Source organism: Vicia villosa, unplaced genomic scaffold, assembly GCF_029867415.1.
Source record: "Vicia villosa cultivar HV-30 ecotype Madison, WI unplaced genomic scaffold, Vvil1.0 ctg.001440F_1_1, whole genome shotgun sequence".
Classification (NCBI taxonomy): domain Eukaryota; kingdom Viridiplantae; phylum Streptophyta; class Magnoliopsida; order Fabales; family Fabaceae; genus Vicia; species Vicia villosa.
In genome coordinates, this window is record NW_026705619.1 from 282043 (window position 1) to 300206 (window position 18164).

Consider the following 18164-nt stretch of genomic DNA (forward strand, 5'->3'; position numbering starts at 1 on the left):
TAGCAGTATTGTAGTGGTATTGTTTCAAAAAGGCGTCGACAAGTTGTCCCCAAGTACTGACATTAGACCTCTCAAGTTTCATGTACCATTCCAACGGGGCTCCAGTGAGACTATCCTGAAAGAAATGCATCAGCAGGGGCTCGTTCTCAGCATGAGCAGCCATCTTACGGCAGTAGGAACGAATGTGAGTCTCTGGACAGGTAACTCCCTTGTACTTATCAAAATCTGGCACCTTGAACTTCGGGGGAATAACAATCCCAGGTACCAAGCACATAGCAGCAGTGTTAAAACTCGAAGTTTTAGCAACCTCAACGGCTTTAAGGCGTTCCTCAAGAGCTTGGTACATCTTAGCAGTCTCGGTCAACTCAGCAGTAAGATCATGTTCAAGATCAATAACCTCATGGTGGTCGTCCACTACTTTCAGTGTCTCATTAATAGGAGTCTCTTTAGTTTTCACCCCTCCGTCAGCAGAATTGGTAGGAGTATCTTTGACCAAACTAGCGACACTCTTTCTGAGTTCATCCTGTCCTTGAACGACGGCATGGAGAGTCTCCATAAGTTGGGCCATTCTTTCCCCCATAACATCCATATCCCTACGGAGGGCAGCTTGATTCTGTTCAAATTGTTCCATGATTCTCTCGTTACTCCTGGTGCGGTAAGGATGTAAGAAAGTCAGCTTCGTCGTCGGGAAAGAAATCTGTTGCTGAAAAGGACCCCAATCAGTTTCTTGTGCAATAACCTGAAAAATGCAATGTGATAATGTGAATGTATGAGTGCATGTGTGCATATGATGTGTTGTGACATTTTCAGGGTATCCAAGATTTAATATTGATCCAGGATAGCTAACAATGTGACAAAAGATAAGTATCAAGAGAAACTAGTTCTTTTATTCATAACAGAAATTTAAACTTGGGCAAGCCATACATCAACAAGATAGTTCAACAAGGGAAATAAAAGGCCCCATCCAACAAGTCTGGTGGTGGTCGAAACATACAGACTCAAACATCAATCCATCTGAATATAAAACAGAGGTCCTCCTTGTCTGAAGTGCTCATCGCTCCACTTCTTCGTTTCATCAAACAGCTTCTTGGTTGCTTCTCGATCTCTTCCTTTAAGAAGGCTTTGAATCACCTCATCTTTGCGAAACAAATGCCCATCTAGCTTCTTGCAGCACTCCCTGAGTTCGTCACATCCTTTGCATTCTGGGAGATAATCTTTCTCAGATGTGTCCTCCATCATTCGATCTCTGAGCTTGGCATTTTCTTCTGTTAGTCGAGTATTACGAAGGTGACTTCCTTTCAGTTGAGTCTCAATTGCCATTCTTTTAGTGGTCTCTTCTTCCAGTTTCTTTTTCTGATTCTTCACTTCAACTCTAGCATCCCTTTCTATCTTGAGCTTATAAGCTTTCAAGTCTTCTCGGTACTCTTGCTTGAGTTTCTCTTCTGCTTCTTTCATGGCCCTTTTTAGGATCTTCTGGTGATCCTCGACAATAACAGTAGTATCTCTTTCACCTTTTTCCGTTCTAGCCCTCTTTTGAACTCTGGAAGATCCTCCCTTCAGCATTTTGGCTTCGTATGTCAACTCAACTCTTTTCTGGTCCACAAGACAATGTTTCGGTTGCACATCCGACTTCTTTTCGTGCAATTGGGTGCTTTCCATATTTACTGGGATGCAATTCTCAGCAGGCATCGTGGCAATTGGAACCTTAGGTGGTTGCTTGTACAATGGGTTAACCTTCGGGAAAGGCAACAGGCGATCTTTAACTCTATTTTCAACCCAATCTGTGTAGGCTTGTTTGGCAACGGCATTCTTTCCACCTAGAGAAATCTGATCACTTGTATGGATGTCATTCCAGGCACTCATCACTTTTTCTAAACCTTTTAGATCGGTTCCCTTCTCAAAGCAAACGGATTCAAATATTTCTTTGTCTAAAGGCTGTTTTTCAAGTGCAAAACCCAATTGACGCAGCGCTAGCTTAGGATTGTAATTGATAACACCTTTTGTTCCTATGAGGGGAACATTGTCAAAAGTACCACAGCTAGTTATAACTTTCTCTACGTCCATCCCAGTAGGACACCAGACAATGTCATTTCCAGTAAGCCCCATGATCCTTTGATGCCATTTCTGAGTAGAAGTAATGAAAGGACCACTTGTAGGAAGGTGGGACTTAAACCAGGTGTATAACAACGGCAAACAATTTCTTATGGCTCCTCCTTTCCCATATCGAGAGTGAACAGAATAGTACGCATCGGCTAGCAAAGTAGGGACCGGATTCTTCTCCACAAAAAGACATATAGCAGCCAGATCAACGAACTTGTGAATGTTAGGGAACATCACGATCCCATAAATCAAAACGGCCAGAAGGGCGTTGAAGGCCTCCCACATCTTTTTGTTAGCCAACTCCTGGGCCCTCTCAACCAAGAAACTCATATAGAAACCATGGGTGTTACCATTCTTCTTCCAATTCCCAAGGACGTCTTCTATGCTCAAATAAAGAGCGTTGGCAATGTTGTTCAAATCAGGTTTCTCTGGGACACACACGAAAGGAACCTTGTGTTGAATCTTGATATTGAGAAAGTGAGAGTACTCCTCGAGAGTGGGAGCCAACTGATAGCCTGAGAAGGTGAAACAACGCAAGTCAGGATCATAGAACTGGAGAAGAGTAGATAAACCCCATTCGTCGACGTGTGAGTCCAAAAGAGTCAAGATGTTTCCATAATTCTCAGTGAACACAGTTTTATTATGACCAGTGATCAATCCACCCAATTGCCCCAACTGAATCAAGCCTTCGCGATGGAAACTGTAAGTGTGAGTACGCCTTGTAGCTTCTCTGGTAGCGGTCACGTTGTTAGCCATCCTGGGTGAAAAGTAATAACCTCGGATACCCTGAAAAATGGCATGCATATGAGAAATAATACTATTTTCTTTTCTTTTTTTCTTTTTCTTCTTTTTTTTTATTACATCTTTTCTTCCTCTTTTTTTTTTGAAAATAAATATGCTATGATGAAAATGATGCAATGGAGTTTCTCCCAATATGAGAGAGTTGTTGTGTCGTCTCTGAGCAGAATCACAAGTCATAAGGTCAAAGGTTCGGCATAGGTGCCACACAGCCATAAGAACAATAGTCACCAACAGAACAGAATAGTCACCAACGGTACCTGTCATGTATATCCCTCCCCACTCACAGGTGAATCTAGGTCAGGGTAAGGTCATGAAACGCAGTATACGGTCCGCCCGAAGGTAAGCATCATCACAGCGCGGATGCGGGTGACGATAATACCTCCGTTTGAAACCACTACTCTGCTCGTAGTCACATGATCCATCCCGAGACGTACACCTCGAGACAAACCATGCTCCCACTCTATCCTAGGGTACCTAAAGTGCACTCATAGCCTGGGTATTGGGCCTTTTACCTCATAGAACATCCCACCCAACCTGCAAAACAGAACAGAAGACCCCAAGGAACACAGAATATAATCCATATGCATGATGTGCAGACAGAAATAACATGATATGCAAGCGGAAAAATAAACATGCAAGCATATATACAAGGTATAGACATAAAAGCAAATAAACACCCAGTAAATAAACAAACAAACGCAGGTTAGGATCGACTCACTAAGGATGGACCAGCAACAGGTCTAGCAACATCCCCAGCAGAGTCGCCAGCTGTCGCACGCTCGCGAAAAATGAACAGAGTCGCCACCAATATATTTATCCCATAAGGGAAAGGAATATCAGGAAACCTAACAAAGGAAGGAACAGGGTCTTGCGACCAGAGAATCAAGGTACGGGAGTCGGTTACGCGAGGGGAAGGTATTAGCACCCCTCGCGCCCATCGTACTCGATGGTATCCACCTATGTTTGTTTCTATCTAAAGGGTGTATATCTACGTCTATCTATATCTAAATGCGAAATGAATGCAAAATGTAGGGAAAAGAAAGAATTATACTCGCACGGGCCCTACCCCGCTGCCTACGTATCCTTTTCAGGAATCAGAGTTACCGTAGCTCGGCTCACGATTTTCTGTTTGTTTCTGTGTTTTTTAATTGGGCGGAGTCAACGTTCACGTTCTTGCATAAGGGGACAGACCTACGATGCGTACGAACGGAAATGACATTGCCCTTAGGTGCCAACGAGGCAAAAGAAAAAGAAATGATTGGTTTGTGTCTTTTAAGGGTAATTCCATGATGACGAGAACCCACTACAAGGTCTCGCATCACTTCCTCACTTTTGTTTTAAGTCTGCACATTTATTAGGTTTTTTGAAGTGTTTTTGGTTGGTGTTTTTTATGGGGATTTTAACTTTGTGACTTAGATCATACCAAAAAGATTTTTGTTTGTTCTTTGAGTATTTAGAGAATGCACATCGAGGTCTACACCACAATCGATTCTCTAAATAACGGTTAAGAAATACATCGAGGCTTCACACCTCAACCATTTCTTCTCCGCTAAGTAAAAGAGATACAAAAAGTTTTTTATGAATATTTAGAGAATGCACATCGAGGCCTACACCACGATCGTTTCTCTAAACAACGGTTAAGAAATACATCGAAGCTTCACACTTCAACCATTTCTTCTCCGCTAAGTAGGAAAGAACATACATCGAGGCCTACACCCCAATCATTTCTTTCCTACTATGAAATGTAGTAACGGTATGATCTTCATCGATATTTATTAAGTATTTTAAAGGTTGAAAAGAAAAAGAATGAAAGAAGGGAACTATCTCTAAATTCTAGTCTAAGTTGTCTAATTCCTATTTATGTCTAATGGAGACTAAAAATAGGCCAAAAGATATGGCCAAAGTCAAGTAACAAAGTCACAAAAAATCATATAGAAATCAACATGTAAATGATACAAAAGCAATTCAAACCTTAATGCAAAACTAAACACAAGAACTATTTTTTGACCCTTTTTGTGGAGGAAATTAAATGTCAAAATTAACCTAAAAATCTATTATTTGAGTTTTATTGGAGTTAAGGGAATTCTAACTCTATACTACGCTAAGCAAGTTCTAAAACATACAAGAAAGCAAGATCAATTAAAAGAAATCAGAGTCTAATTAAAAGAAGAATTAAAATCTACCAAGAAACCAAAATCCAATTCTATACATGTCAATTAAGCTCATACAACAAGAATCGAGATTAAATTCTAATCCTAAGTCAATTAACAATTCATTTACAAAAGGAGTTAAGATCAAAAGGACATTTGCGCATATGGACAAAACGGTTTATTAAAGCTATTACGACAAACTAAAAAAAACACAAAAATATGAAAGTTATTCACATAGCCTAAAATATCTAAAAGCATTTTTATACATTTTATTTTTGAGTTAAAAAGGATTATGAGCTAAAAATAGAAGAAAACAAAATTAAAAATAAAACTAAAATCTAAACTGCATGGGGTGCATCAGCAATTTTATTATGAACTAAAATCTATGTTATAATGCATCTGGGCCTAAACCGGGGGTGGGGAAATCAAGGCGCTTGGGCCCTCATTCACAAGACCGTAGGTGCATTAGCGAAGCACGGGTGTCAATCAAAGACATTACAGGCCCACCACAAGTGAGGCCCAGCGCTCACACCATCTACCATATTTCCATTTTTGTTTCCTTCAATAATTAATTACCTTTATTACTGACTATGGCATGTGCTTTTCATTTATGTGCTATAATGTCATTAAAAGGTAACGTGAAATTCTTATGCACACACAAATCAATAGGTCAAGTCACCCTTTAAGTCACTAGAAGACAAACATGAATCTACACACCAATCAGAAAGCTCCATCCCTCATGCTAACCATGCGGATAAAACAAAAACGCCAGAGAATGGGATAGGAGCCAATAGCAAGGCTACACGTCATCGGACGGAGAAAAAGGAATAAAATAAAAGCCATCGCCGGAGCACCGCTCCGGTCATCTTCTACGACGTGTTTCACGGCGGGGACCATGCGTTTTTTTCCAGAAATTTAAAAAGCTCATGCCTTTCCACTCGGCTTTTTACGCTGATCATGAATCCACGATTATCTTTTGTTAATTCTTCTTCTAACGCCTAAACCGAAGGTGTTTGTAAAACCCTAAGCCACCGGAACCTCTACTAAAATGCAAACTAAAGCTATCCAGAGGTTCATACTTCCATTCTTAGTTCGAACATGCTCATAAATTTAGAGAGAACGGTCTTTGATAACGGATCCAAGAATCATATCAAGTAATGAGATCTAAAAACGCGTAACCAGTTCTATATGACCTAAGATTATCATCTATGCATGCTGAGTGAGACTGTGAGGCTTACTAGTTTCGAGGTATGGCAACGAGAGCGAAGCTTCACAGATCGGAGCCTTTGATGTTGTTGATGCTTGCACTATGAACCTCACGCAGCTCCTTGATTAGAGAATGACATCACATTACTTTGCGGAGATGAATCTTGGAAGCGATAGAATGATGATGACAGGTCTTGAAGGTTACGTAGAGTTGACGGTTATACGGAGAAGATGATGAAGATGGAAGCGAAGGTCGTTGCCATGGTGGTTACAAGGTGGCGATGCCGTTCGTCGTGGTTGAAGGTGGGGGAAGAAGATGAAGGTGATGGTTTTTGAGATGAAGAAGTTTGTTAGAAAGTGTAACAAACTTTCTTTCTTTTGTAGAGAGAGTGAAGAGAATCGTGAAGTGAGGGTAGAGAGAATGATGAGAGGTTTTTGAGAGAGTGAAGAAGTGAGAGAATTTTGAGAAAATGGAAAGAATGAGAGTCCGTTATTTTGTGAAGGGAGCTTAGCTTTTATATGAGGTTGTGAGTGTGCATGGTGTTATGGTGTGGGGCATGTAGTATGGCTTTATCCCATGCTTAATGAGCATGTGTTGGTATATATGGTGAGTTCTTATGCATGCTTTAACTTCATTCAGGACTTGCATGAGTTCATGTGGAAATATTACACTGCCTGGGAACCTTTCATGCATGGGAACGAACAGTCCATGTTCATGACTTTACGCACATATAATTCCCTCTCTACACCTCCATTTGACTCAAACTCAAGCCCATTGTGGAGAAGTGATGGAAGTGACGAATTGATGTGTTGAAAATCCCTTGAAGTAACACCTGGATGGATGACAAAAACTGCCTGGAACATGATGGTGCACAACTAGACGATGGTTGCATGCGCATGACCTACTTATGGCTTGTAACCTTGGTTAAACGTGACTTGGTCAGGGAGCAACTTTGAGTCTTCTTATCTTGCTCCACACACATTCAATAATTTCCATCTATGGCTTGTTGGAAAGAGCACATGGCAATGAGCAATTTGATATCAAGATGGATCCTAATGGATATTTGTGGAGTTCTAAAATTGATGTCCAAAATGGCGCGCCAGATGTTTGACAAAATGCATGCGCGTGACCTGGATTTTTGCCCAGCCTGCCATCACAGTGGTGACTTGACGAGCACTTGACTTTGGGGCTTCATAAATGATTCAATACACACTCAAATTGTTTGGTTCTTGTTTCATTGCATAGAGGGCATGGAGGAGAGGAGAATGATACCAAGTTTTAGCTTATAGCATTTTTGTAGAGCTCAAGGACTAGCTTGACATTTGGCATGCCAAGTGTTTGGTAAAATGCTTGGTCATGACTTGGTTTGTGACTTGAGCTGTGGCCTAGATCAAATGAGTTTTCAGCAATTTCAAACCATTTTATCTTTTCATACAAGTCTCAAATGAAAAAACCTCCAACTGGAGAATTGTAGCATTCTATGATCTGAACATTTTTGATGTTGGAATTTTTCTCAAACGAGGCCTTTTGACACGTGTAAATCAGGGCTGAAGTGGACTGTTCATCAAGATTTAAAGAGCCAAAAAATTTCCTAAGTGTCCAAACTTTCCATTTTTGTTATTTTTTCTATTTTTGGCAACTTTTTGTCAAACTCCCGATTTTATCCATTCTTTGACTTTTCTCGACCGATTTTCCACCAAAAGTCAATATTCGAATAATTCTTCCGATTTTGACCCAAAAGTCAACTGTTCCGATTTTTCGACTATTGATGGAATTCCCGATTAATCTGCTTCTGACCAACGGAAATCGACTGAACACTTCCACACAAGCACCATGCCACTTCTCTCCATAAAATCATCTCTCGACCAATGTATTTGACCAAAAAGTCAATTGCGTTGACTTTGGTCAAGAAACCCTAATTCAGGATAATCAGATGAACATCAAGCTTGTACTTTTCAACCAATGCCTTGAGTTGAGAACGAGAGGGCCCCAACCCAGGGGGACTTCCATGAACAAAGAGCCACATGATTACACCTCAGATCCACACATTTGGTAAGAGATTCTCTGCTATAAAAGCTATCCCTTGCTAGTCTCTGATTAATACAAATGATATGAATGCATGAGTTATGTTAATGACTTAATGGGAGATATGTACATGAGATGAGAAGTCTAAGCCAGTTGGAAATCAAGGGTAGGACAAATTTGGGGTATGACATGCGTCGGCTATTTGATTTTCTTCCCTCGGGATATGAGTAAAAGTGATAGTATCAAATTCAGCCGTTAACTCTGGTATAAGGTCTCAGTATGGGATTAGTTTTGCATCTCGAGTGTCCCATTCTTTGTTGACTTGGTGGATTACCAATGCTGAGTCTCCGTATACATCAAGGAGTTTGATCCTTAGGTCGATTGCAGCTTCTAACCCCAATATGCATGCTTCGTATTCTGCAATGTTGTTGGTGCAGTCTAAACATAGTCTTGCAGTGAAGGGTAAGTGCCGGTCATCGGGAGATGTCAATACTGCCCCTATGCCATGTCCTAGTGCATTTGAGGCACCGTCGAACATGAGTTTCCATACCAAACCCGGTTCGGGTCCCTCGTCGGGTCCTGGTATTTCATAGTCTCTTACTAGCATAATATCCTCATCGGGGAAGTCGAACTTCATATATTGGTATTCCTCGAGGGGTTGGTGAGCAAGATGTTCTGCCAATACACTCCCTTTTATTGCTTTTTGAGTTACATATTGTATGTCGTATTCGGACAACAACATTTGCCACCTTGCAATTCTACCCGTGAGTGCCTGTTTTTCGAACACGTATTTTAAAGGATCCATTCTCGATATTAGCCATGTGGAATGATTCAGCATATATTGCCTTAGACGTTTGGAGGCCCATGCTAGGGCACAACATGTCTTTTCCAATGGTGAATACCGAGATTCGCAATCCGTAAATTTCTTACTGAGGTAGTAGATAGCGTGTTCTTTCCTGCCTGTTTCATCTTGTTGCCCCAGTACACACCCCATAGATCTTTCGAGTACTGTGAGGTACATGATCAGCGGTCTTCCGGGTACGGGAGGTAAAAGTATCGGTGGTTCTTGTAAGTAGTTCTTTATAGTTTCAAAGGCTACTTGACAATCGTCGTTCCACTTGATAGGTTGATCCTTCCTGAGTAGTTTGAATATAGGCTCGCATGTAGCTGTTAGATGTGAAATGAACCTTGAGATGTAATTCAATCGGCCCAGGAAACCTCGTACCTCTTTTTCTGTCTTCGGAACGGGCATCACTTGTATGGCTTTTACTTTGTCAGGATCAACCTCTATACCTCGTTGGCTTATAATGAATCCCAATAGCTTTCCCGACCTTACACCAAACGTACACTTGTTCGGGTTTAACCTTAGCTTGTACTTCTTTAAGCGCTCGAACAACTTATGTAGATTTGTGATATGCTCTTCTTCTGTGCCAGATTTGGCAATCATATCATCTACATATACTTCGACCTCTTTGTGAATCATACCATGGAATAATGTGACCATGGCTCTTTGATATGTTGCCCCTGCATTTCTCAATCCAAAAGGCATCACTTTGTAGCAGAAGGTGCCCCAAGATGTCATGAAGGTGGTCTTTTCCATATCCTCAGGGGCCATCTTGATTTGATTATATCCGGAGAACCCATCCATAAAGGAGAACACCGAAGCTTGTGCTGTATTATCCACCAAGATATCTATATGTGGTAGTGGGAAATCATCTTTTGGACTTGCTTTATTTAAATCCCTGTAATCTACACACATGCGCACTTTCCCGTCTTTCTTAGGAACTGACACTATGTTTGCAATCCATGATGGGTAGTCAACCACAGCAAGAAACCCGACATCAAACTGTTTGAGCACCTCTTCCCTAATCTTACTATCCATATCTGGTCGAACCCTTCTGCGCTTTTGCCTGACCGGCGCACACCCTTCTTTGAGAGGTAACCTGTGTACCACGATGTCCGTATCCAACCCCGGCATGTCACGGTATGACCAAGCAAAAATCTCTGCATACTCGTGGAGGAGCTTGATTAGCGTTGCTTTTACGTCCTTACCTAGCGTTGCCCCAATCTTAATGTTCTTGGGTTCTTCATCCGTTCCCAAGTTTATGATTTCAATGGCCTCTTGTGGAGGGAGCATGCTCTTGGATTCCTTATCCATTAACCTTGACAACTCCTCCGGAAGTTCATCGTCTTCCTCATCCTCTTCTTCGGCCTGATTAGCGAGAGCCTCGAGTTTGTATAGAGTCTCAGCAGTATTATTATCGGTGGTGTCAGAAGGTGATCTGCACATGTTTTATGTTTTGCTTTTTTTTAGTATGCAGATATGAACATGCTTTTTTTGTGCAAGAAATTTATTTGTCATTTTCGGAAAGGAAAAGAAATAAATGCGGGAAGAGACAATGTTTTCAATACCAAAATGCAAAGACAATTTTATTAATAAACTTCGAACTTGAAAACAAATGGGGCCCTTACAAACTAACTCTATGCTTCGGGCGAGGCATGAGCATTATTGTTTTTCTTTATTTTTAAAAAAGAAATAAAACACACAAAAGCAAATTACTTTGAAATGAAAACTATCTCCGGTATCTCCAGGCTTGTCCAATTCTGAAGCTGTTCTCCGGGCCTGATTTCTCGAATGAAGTTGGACGTCCCTTCTCGAGAATCCTTGTTGGACACCATAGCCACATGTTCATGCCCGCCAGTCACAAAAGTTTGCATTATTGGGGGAAATGGTTGTTCCTCCTTCTTAATGCTTGTGACCTTGGTGGGTTGGTATCCTAACCCTGAGCGGTCTTTCTTTTCCAAAACCTCTGGTAGCTTGCCCTAGCCTTTAGCATCTGCGTCTTGTAGATCCTTCCATGATGTTACCGCCCTTCTTATCTTCTCCACCGGTAGTGTGATAGCGGTTGCAATTTTTAGAGCTTGAAATGCGGTACCCAATGCTTCGTCTCCAGCCTCAATATATCTGTATGAGTTTAGATTGCTGACAAATATATCCTCTTCTCCATTGATGGTCACTATGGAGTTCCCGTTCACAAACTTTAGTTTCTGATGGAGGGTGGAGGTGACTGCCCCAGCTGCGTGGATCCAAGGGCGTCCTAGTAGGCAGGTATAAGCTGGCTCAATTTCCATCACTTGGAAATTGATGCAGAAGGTATGAGGACCAATTACAACAGGCAGATCCACTTCTCCCAACACCGGACTCTGTGATCCATCGAAAGCTTTTACCACCAGACGACTTGGTCTAACTACCAGTCCTTCTAAGGCCATCTTGTCAAGTGTTGCTTTTGGCATCACGTTTAGAGATGACCCTGTGTCAATCAAAACTCTAGCCAGATGAGCCTTCCCACATTGCATGGAGATATGCAAGGCTTTGTTGTGTGACTTTCCTTGTAGGGGTAGCTCATTGTCACTGAAACCCAGGCATGCCCCAGCAGTTAGATTGGCCACCATCCCATCAAATTGATTGACTGTAATGTCCTTAGTTACATGGGCAGCGTTTAGGATTTTCATCAAGGCATCTCGATGCTTCTCGGAGTGTATCAATAGTGATAAGAGCGATATCTTAGATGGTGTCTGTTGCAACTGATCCACCACCCTATAATCACTCTTCTTAATCAGAGCGAGAAACTCCTCAGCATCTTTATTAGAAGTTTCTTTATCCTTAGGTTCAGTCTCGTCACTTGGTCTCGTAACAACTTGTTCTCCAGATTGTGTCAAGTTTTCACTAGACGTTGGTTGTACTTGCGCAGTTTTGAATATGCGCCCACTACGGGTCATGCCCCCAGATCCAACGATGCTTGATACTGCAGTATTAGTATCAGTCTCATATTCCCATGGTACTGCTTTCATCTTGTCCAAAGGATATGGTCCTCTGATTGGGATGATCTTGGTACGCTCTTGCGGAGGTATCATCACCGGTGGTCTAGAGCATGGGATAATTAATGGTTTCCTTGCCCCTTGTGCAGGTATCATTAAAGGCTCGTTTCTTTCCACCATCGCCACATATTCCTCTTCAGGGTGTTCCTCCAGTTGGATCAATCCTTGATCCATGAGCCTTTGCAAGGTGTCTTTGAAAGCTTCGTTATGTTCTAGGATAAACCCCTTTATAAGAAGATACCTCTTAAGTGCATCTATGGGGGAGTTCCGTTGTTGAACCAACCATTGCTCATTGACAACTTCTATTGCATTGACTGCGCCATCATGGTGTGGCATCGGATTTGTTTTCACATTGGGTTTGTCAAAGGCGATTGCCCCTGACTCAATCAGATCTTGAACTATGTGTCTAAAAGCCCAACATTTCTCCAAGGTATGTCCGGGAGAATTGGCATGATATTCACATCTCTCATTCGGCTTGTAGTTTGGTGTGATTTTCCCTGGAGGAATAGGCGCCAGCGGTTTGACTTCCACTAAGGACTCATTTATTAAGTACTTCAGTATCTCCTTTTTGGAAGTGGGTAGCGGGTCGAACCTCCTTTGGGGCCCTTGAAACCTATTTTGTTGTGGTGGGAGTGGCATAGTAGGCCTAACTTCCTGATGCACCACCGCATTGGTTTCTCCTTCCTTTTTCTTTGAGAAGTTGGGGGTAGGCCTCTTTGCCTGATAAGATCCAGATGATGCCCCTTGTATCTTCCCATTTTTGATTCCGTTCTCAATCCTTTCACCGATGACTACTAAGTCTGAAAACCCTGACGACACACTTCCAACCATCTTATCGTAGTATGGCCCTTGCAGTGTAGCCATAAACATATCCACCAGTTCTTTCTCCAACAAGGGAGGTTGTACTCGGGAAGCCATTTCCCTCCATCTCTGGGCATATTCTTTGAATGATTCCTCCTTCTTTTGTGACAAATTTTGGAGTTGCATCCGATTGGGTGCCATGTCCAAATTGTACTTGTATTGTTTCAGGAATGTATTAGCAAGGTCAGTCCAGCTTCAGATGTGAGACTTCTCTAATTGCATATACCAGTCTACAGATGCTCCGCTTAGGCTGTCCTGGAAGAAGTGTATCATCAGCTTCTGATCATGAGCATAAGCAGCCATTTCCCGCACATACATGCGCAAGTGATTCCTCGGACATGTGAGCCCCTTGTATTTTTCAAAGTTAGGAACTTTGAACTTGTGTGGAATAGTCAGATCTGGGACTAAACTCATCTCAAAGGTATCCACATCGAAGGCATCATATCCCTCCACAGCCTTTAACCTTTCCTCCAGCGCCTTGATTTGTCCGCTATCTTTAGAGTCATCCCCAGATTTAGGGGGAGTCAGCTTGGGTTGAGGGACCTGATTTGTATCCTCATTGTCCCCATATTGCAAGTCCAAGTAGTCTTCATCCCTAAGGGGGTTACTGACAGGAATGCGAACTGTGCGAGACGTCCCTTCTTTCTGAGCAGTAGGAATAAACCCTTCTCGAGAAGCCTCTCCCTCTTCATGGGTCGTAGTGACCCTTTTAGATGCGTGAGCATTGGTTTTGTGAGGGTCATGGCCTCGAACATACCCTAACAATGGGTTGCCATCCTGAGGTATCTCCTCATACTGATCCTGAACCTCCTTAGCCTTGTCTTGCTTATCTTTGAGGTCTTTCATGAAGCTCAGCATTTGGGTCATTCCTCCCTTGAGGTCTTCAACAGTACCTTTCAGCTGGGTCATTTCTTCACGAAGGGCGGCTTGATTCTGCTCTAGTTGTTCCATCGCTTTCTTCTTCTGAGCTCTGGTCTTGATTTGTGGTTGAGTTGCAATGGTGTGACTGGAGATGAAGATAGTTTTTTTGCTTTAATGTTTTAAAAAAGTAAATATGATATGCATGCTATGAATGATATGATTATGCAAAGTTTATGTCTTATCAACACTTATTATAATACACATATATATTTATATATTATTTTTATTCCCCTTTTTTTTTATATATACATGTACATCTTTTCTTTTTTTTTTTTTGCACATATGTATTATGTATATATTTTTTGCATATGTATTTATTTTTTTCTTTTTTTGTACATGTATATACGCATATGTTTTTTTTTTTTTAGAGAGGTAAACAGGGTTGGTGAATATTTATAGAAACGATGAGTAACGAAAAAGAAACATACTTTATTGAAAGAAAATACTAAAAAAAACTCCATTGTTTGGTTGACAAAGATAGAAATTGAAATAACAAATTGAAAATACTTGGAATGCAATAAAAGGAAAAAGCCTAAAGCTAAGAACGCCTTTGGATGTCTTCTTTGAACTTGTCCACCATATCTCTACAAAGCTCCATGAACTCTTTGACCACTTCGGGAAGAATGATAGGAGATGATTCTGCTTTTGCCAAACTCTTTGGAATATCTTGAATTAAATCATTATACAAGAAGACTAGCTTATCATAGTCATTGCGACATTTCTCATAGTCTTCAAGCATCTTAGGAACCATGCTCACATGCTCACTTGCCGTAGAAACAATTGTGTAGAGTCTTTTCCAATAGTCTCTTTCGTTCAGGGCTGCCTCATGCACTTCTTTCTCTCTTGCGAACACTTCCCTAAGTGATACCATGGCTTGGTATGCTCTATTATACTCCTCGGTGCGCTGTAAAAATGCTTTTTCCATGGTTAATCTTCTTGTGCGTTCTTCTTGTCCAGCATTGCGAGCCTCTTGAAGATCAAACTTTAAATCCCTTATTTCCACTTCTTGGTCCTTAGTTCTATCCGTTAATTCAAAGACCACAGCTTCTAGATTTTTCTCGGATTCCGCTTTGTCATGGGATGCCTTTTCATAACGCCTCCTCCATCTTGCAATCTCTACATCCGCTTGTGCCAACCTTTCATTATGTGATTCTAGATTAAAATTAGCACTTAGAACTCCCTCGGTTGCACGCTTTCTTTTACTCCTTTGCCTATCATTTTCTTCTTTCATCGCTTGGAGTTCTTGATTTTTCTCTTTAAGGTCAAAGCGTAGTTGGCTCCTTTCATTAGTAAGTTGATGCAAATCAAGTTCTAATTTCTCTTTCTCCTTTTGGGACGCCTCTAGGGCAGCCCTGATTCCTTCTATCTCTTCGATGGATAAAGGAACAGGATCAGGAGAATCAGGCTTGTAGGCGGGATCCACAACAAAAGGAAGCAACACTTTCTTAACTCTTTCTTGAACCCATGCGGTATAAGATGCTTTTGCAATTACATTCTTTGGCCCAAAGTCTCTCCTTTGCACATTGCTCCAAGCTTGAATTACTTTTTTCCATGTTCTTGGTTCACCTTTCCCATTGTCATGCAAAATTAATTCTTTTATACGTTGCTCGGAAGGTTCCTTATCCATGGAATGACCCAATTGACGCAGTGCTAAAGTAGGATTATAATTAATACAACCAAGAGTTCCTATTAATGGCACATTGTTGAATTCTCCGCATTTGTAAATAACCTTATCTGAATTCAGCTTTCTTGCATACCATAGAATAGAGTCCGCTTTAAGAGCCCTTAATTTTTGAGACCAATCGTTCCTAGTCAATTCTTTGATAAAGCAACTAGCTTTGTAGAGATGGGAAGTCAACCAAGAATAGAGCAAATGAACGCAACAAACTAGCACTCCTCTCTTTCTTTCATACCTCATATGAATAGCATAGTAAATGTTAGCGAGGATAGTCGGAGTTGGATCTTTGTCAAAAAGCCTAAAAGAAGTGAAAGCATGAATAGCAGTAGGATCAATATAGTCAATATTCTTTGGCAATAAAACAACACCGAAAACCAAGAGAGCTAACACATGTCCACAAATGTCCCATTGTTTTCTTTGAGCAAACATTAACGCTTGATTTTCTAAATAAGATCTTTTGATCCCATGCACCTCTCCCTCAGTTTTATAATTAGCTTTTAATTCCGCAGCGGACATTCCCAAAGCCTTTTCTAGATCTGAAAAGTCAACTTCCTTACCCACACCAGTATAGAATTCCTTTTTTATCCTCGAGAAACCCAACATAGCATCCATTTCTTCTAAGGTAGGAGCTAACTGAAAATCCTGGAAAGTAAAACATCTCAAAGGCGGATCATAGAATTGTACCAAAGTGGTGATGGCTTCCTCTTGTACTTTTACCTTTAGCAAATCCAAGATATTACCATAGCGGATCTCAAACCTATCCAAAGCACTTGATGGCAATTTCTCTTTGATTATCTTCAATTTCTTGATATCTGGAGTAGAAACGGTAAAGTGGACAATTGCTTTCTTCGTACTCATCCTTCCTACACATTCACCAACAAAATACATCTTACCAAATATATATATATATATATATATATATATATATATATATATATATATATATATCTGTGTGTGTATTATTTTTTTCTTTGTGGATAAGACATGATGAGAATGCAAATGATAGATGATGCATGCAAATATAAAAAAATAATACAAACATATAAAACACAACCAAACAAAAAAACAATTAACATGATATTTCAAAGAACCCAGGTTCATAGGTTCGACGTAGGGGGCTCTTGGGAGCCAACCTTTTTATGGGGGGTTCTAGAAGGTCTCGTGGGGTCGTTCGTAGCCTCCGAGACTTTTTCGTCTCTTCGGATTTTGGAACAACTCATTTTATCCATGAGGTTCGAATTTTTGGGGTAGGTTCCCGAAGAGATCAGCTAAGTATCTAGTCCAGCCCTCCACAAAGTCAAGCTTCGTTTCGGACCTTTCCAAATACCTAACCCACTCCGAGTGGAGTTATCTGTGAGACTCGTAAGGCGATTCATGTCCCCTTTTGGTCTCAAAGTTAACCCCCACACTTAAGGTTTAACTGACATAAAATAAAGCATATATATAATAATAAAAGCAAATATTTTCAGGCAGATAAACAAACATAAAACAGATAAATAATTAAATGATTTAATGTTATTAAAAGATAAACCTCCCCCAAACCCTAAATGTGGCAAATTTGCCAACTCTAAAACGCGCCACAAACCCTAAACCACAAACCATAAACCACAAACCTAAACCCACTCAAGCCTTAGGAGCATAGTAATTAACCTAATAGTGTTGTCCCCAGCAGAGTCGCCAGCTGTAGCAACCTGCCTAAAATTTTACTTAGAGAGTCGCCACCTATTCTACCAAGGCGAATAGGAAACCTTACGCAGACGCGAGATTCAGGGTAAGTTATTATAATCAGGCTGAGGGAAGGTGTTAGGCACCCCCAGCCCTTTCCTAAAGGCTAATAATTCAAAGATCAGGGTTTCATGGCAGGGTTCATAAAGAAATATGGCAAACAAAATTATAATGACATGATTAGAATTTTGAAGATGGGGACTCGCCTTGTTGCCAAGTGCCTACGTACCTCCTTAGGGAGGATCAGAGTCTACGTAGTTCGGGGAAGGTTGTACGCCATTAGAATTGAATTTGATTAGAGATGTATTTTTTAGAGGCTTTTTGAATAGCCTATCGTAGTTTGATGATTTTGTAGTTTTGAATGGATTTTAGAATTATTTTAGGATTCGGGCGTACAACCCTGATTTGGCACAATTAACCGCAATGATCAATAGGTTTGATCACCATAGTTAAGAGATTAGGGGTTTTGCACCATTACCAATTCAAATCGATTGATTCAATTATCACTAATAATGAATTAATGTGTTTTATTATTTTTGTGAATTCTATTTTGTATTGTTACCCTTCATAACCGATTAACACGATTACAAATAATAACAAATTAAATTTATAACAAAGGCGAGATTAATCATCACAATCAATAAGATAATTGCAACCATTTAATCAAATATAATTTGATTTTTATTTTAATAATATTTTAATTAAAATCATTGTTAACCATAGCGATCAATCGATTTAATCGGCACGAATAACAAATTGAAAATTTTAAATATAATCATTATATATTTATTTTATAATAAAAAATAATTATAATACA

At 40.5% G+C, this 18164-nt stretch overlaps 1 protein-coding gene across 1 annotated transcript; it reads right to left on the reverse strand.

The window, feature by feature from the left end:
- Nucleotides 1-719: 719 nt before the first annotated feature.
- LOC131635177 (uncharacterized) lies at nt 720-2856 on the reverse strand. Its single transcript, XM_058905777.1, has 3 exons — nt 2673-2856; nt 1284-2528; nt 720-739 (listed from the first exon to the last, which is right to left on the reverse strand). Exons 1-3 carry the CDS (start codon nt 2854-2856, stop codon nt 720-722), a joined length of 1449 nt encoding a protein of 482 aa, XP_058761760.1.
- Nucleotides 2857-18164: the final 15308 nt, after the last annotated feature.

Coding starts and splice junctions, on each gene's coding strand:
- LOC131635177 (XM_058905777.1), bottom strand. CDS start 2,856: ATGGCTAACAACGTGACCGCTACCAGAGAAGCTACAAGGCGTACTCAC. Junction 2,529..2,672: donor CTCACACGTCGACGAATGGG/GTTTATCTACTC, acceptor TGTGTGTCCCAG/AGAAACCTGATTTGAACAAC. Junction 740..1,283: donor ACTGAAAGGAAGTCACCTTC/GTAATACTCGAC, acceptor TGCATTTTTCAG/GTTATTGCACAAGAAACTGA.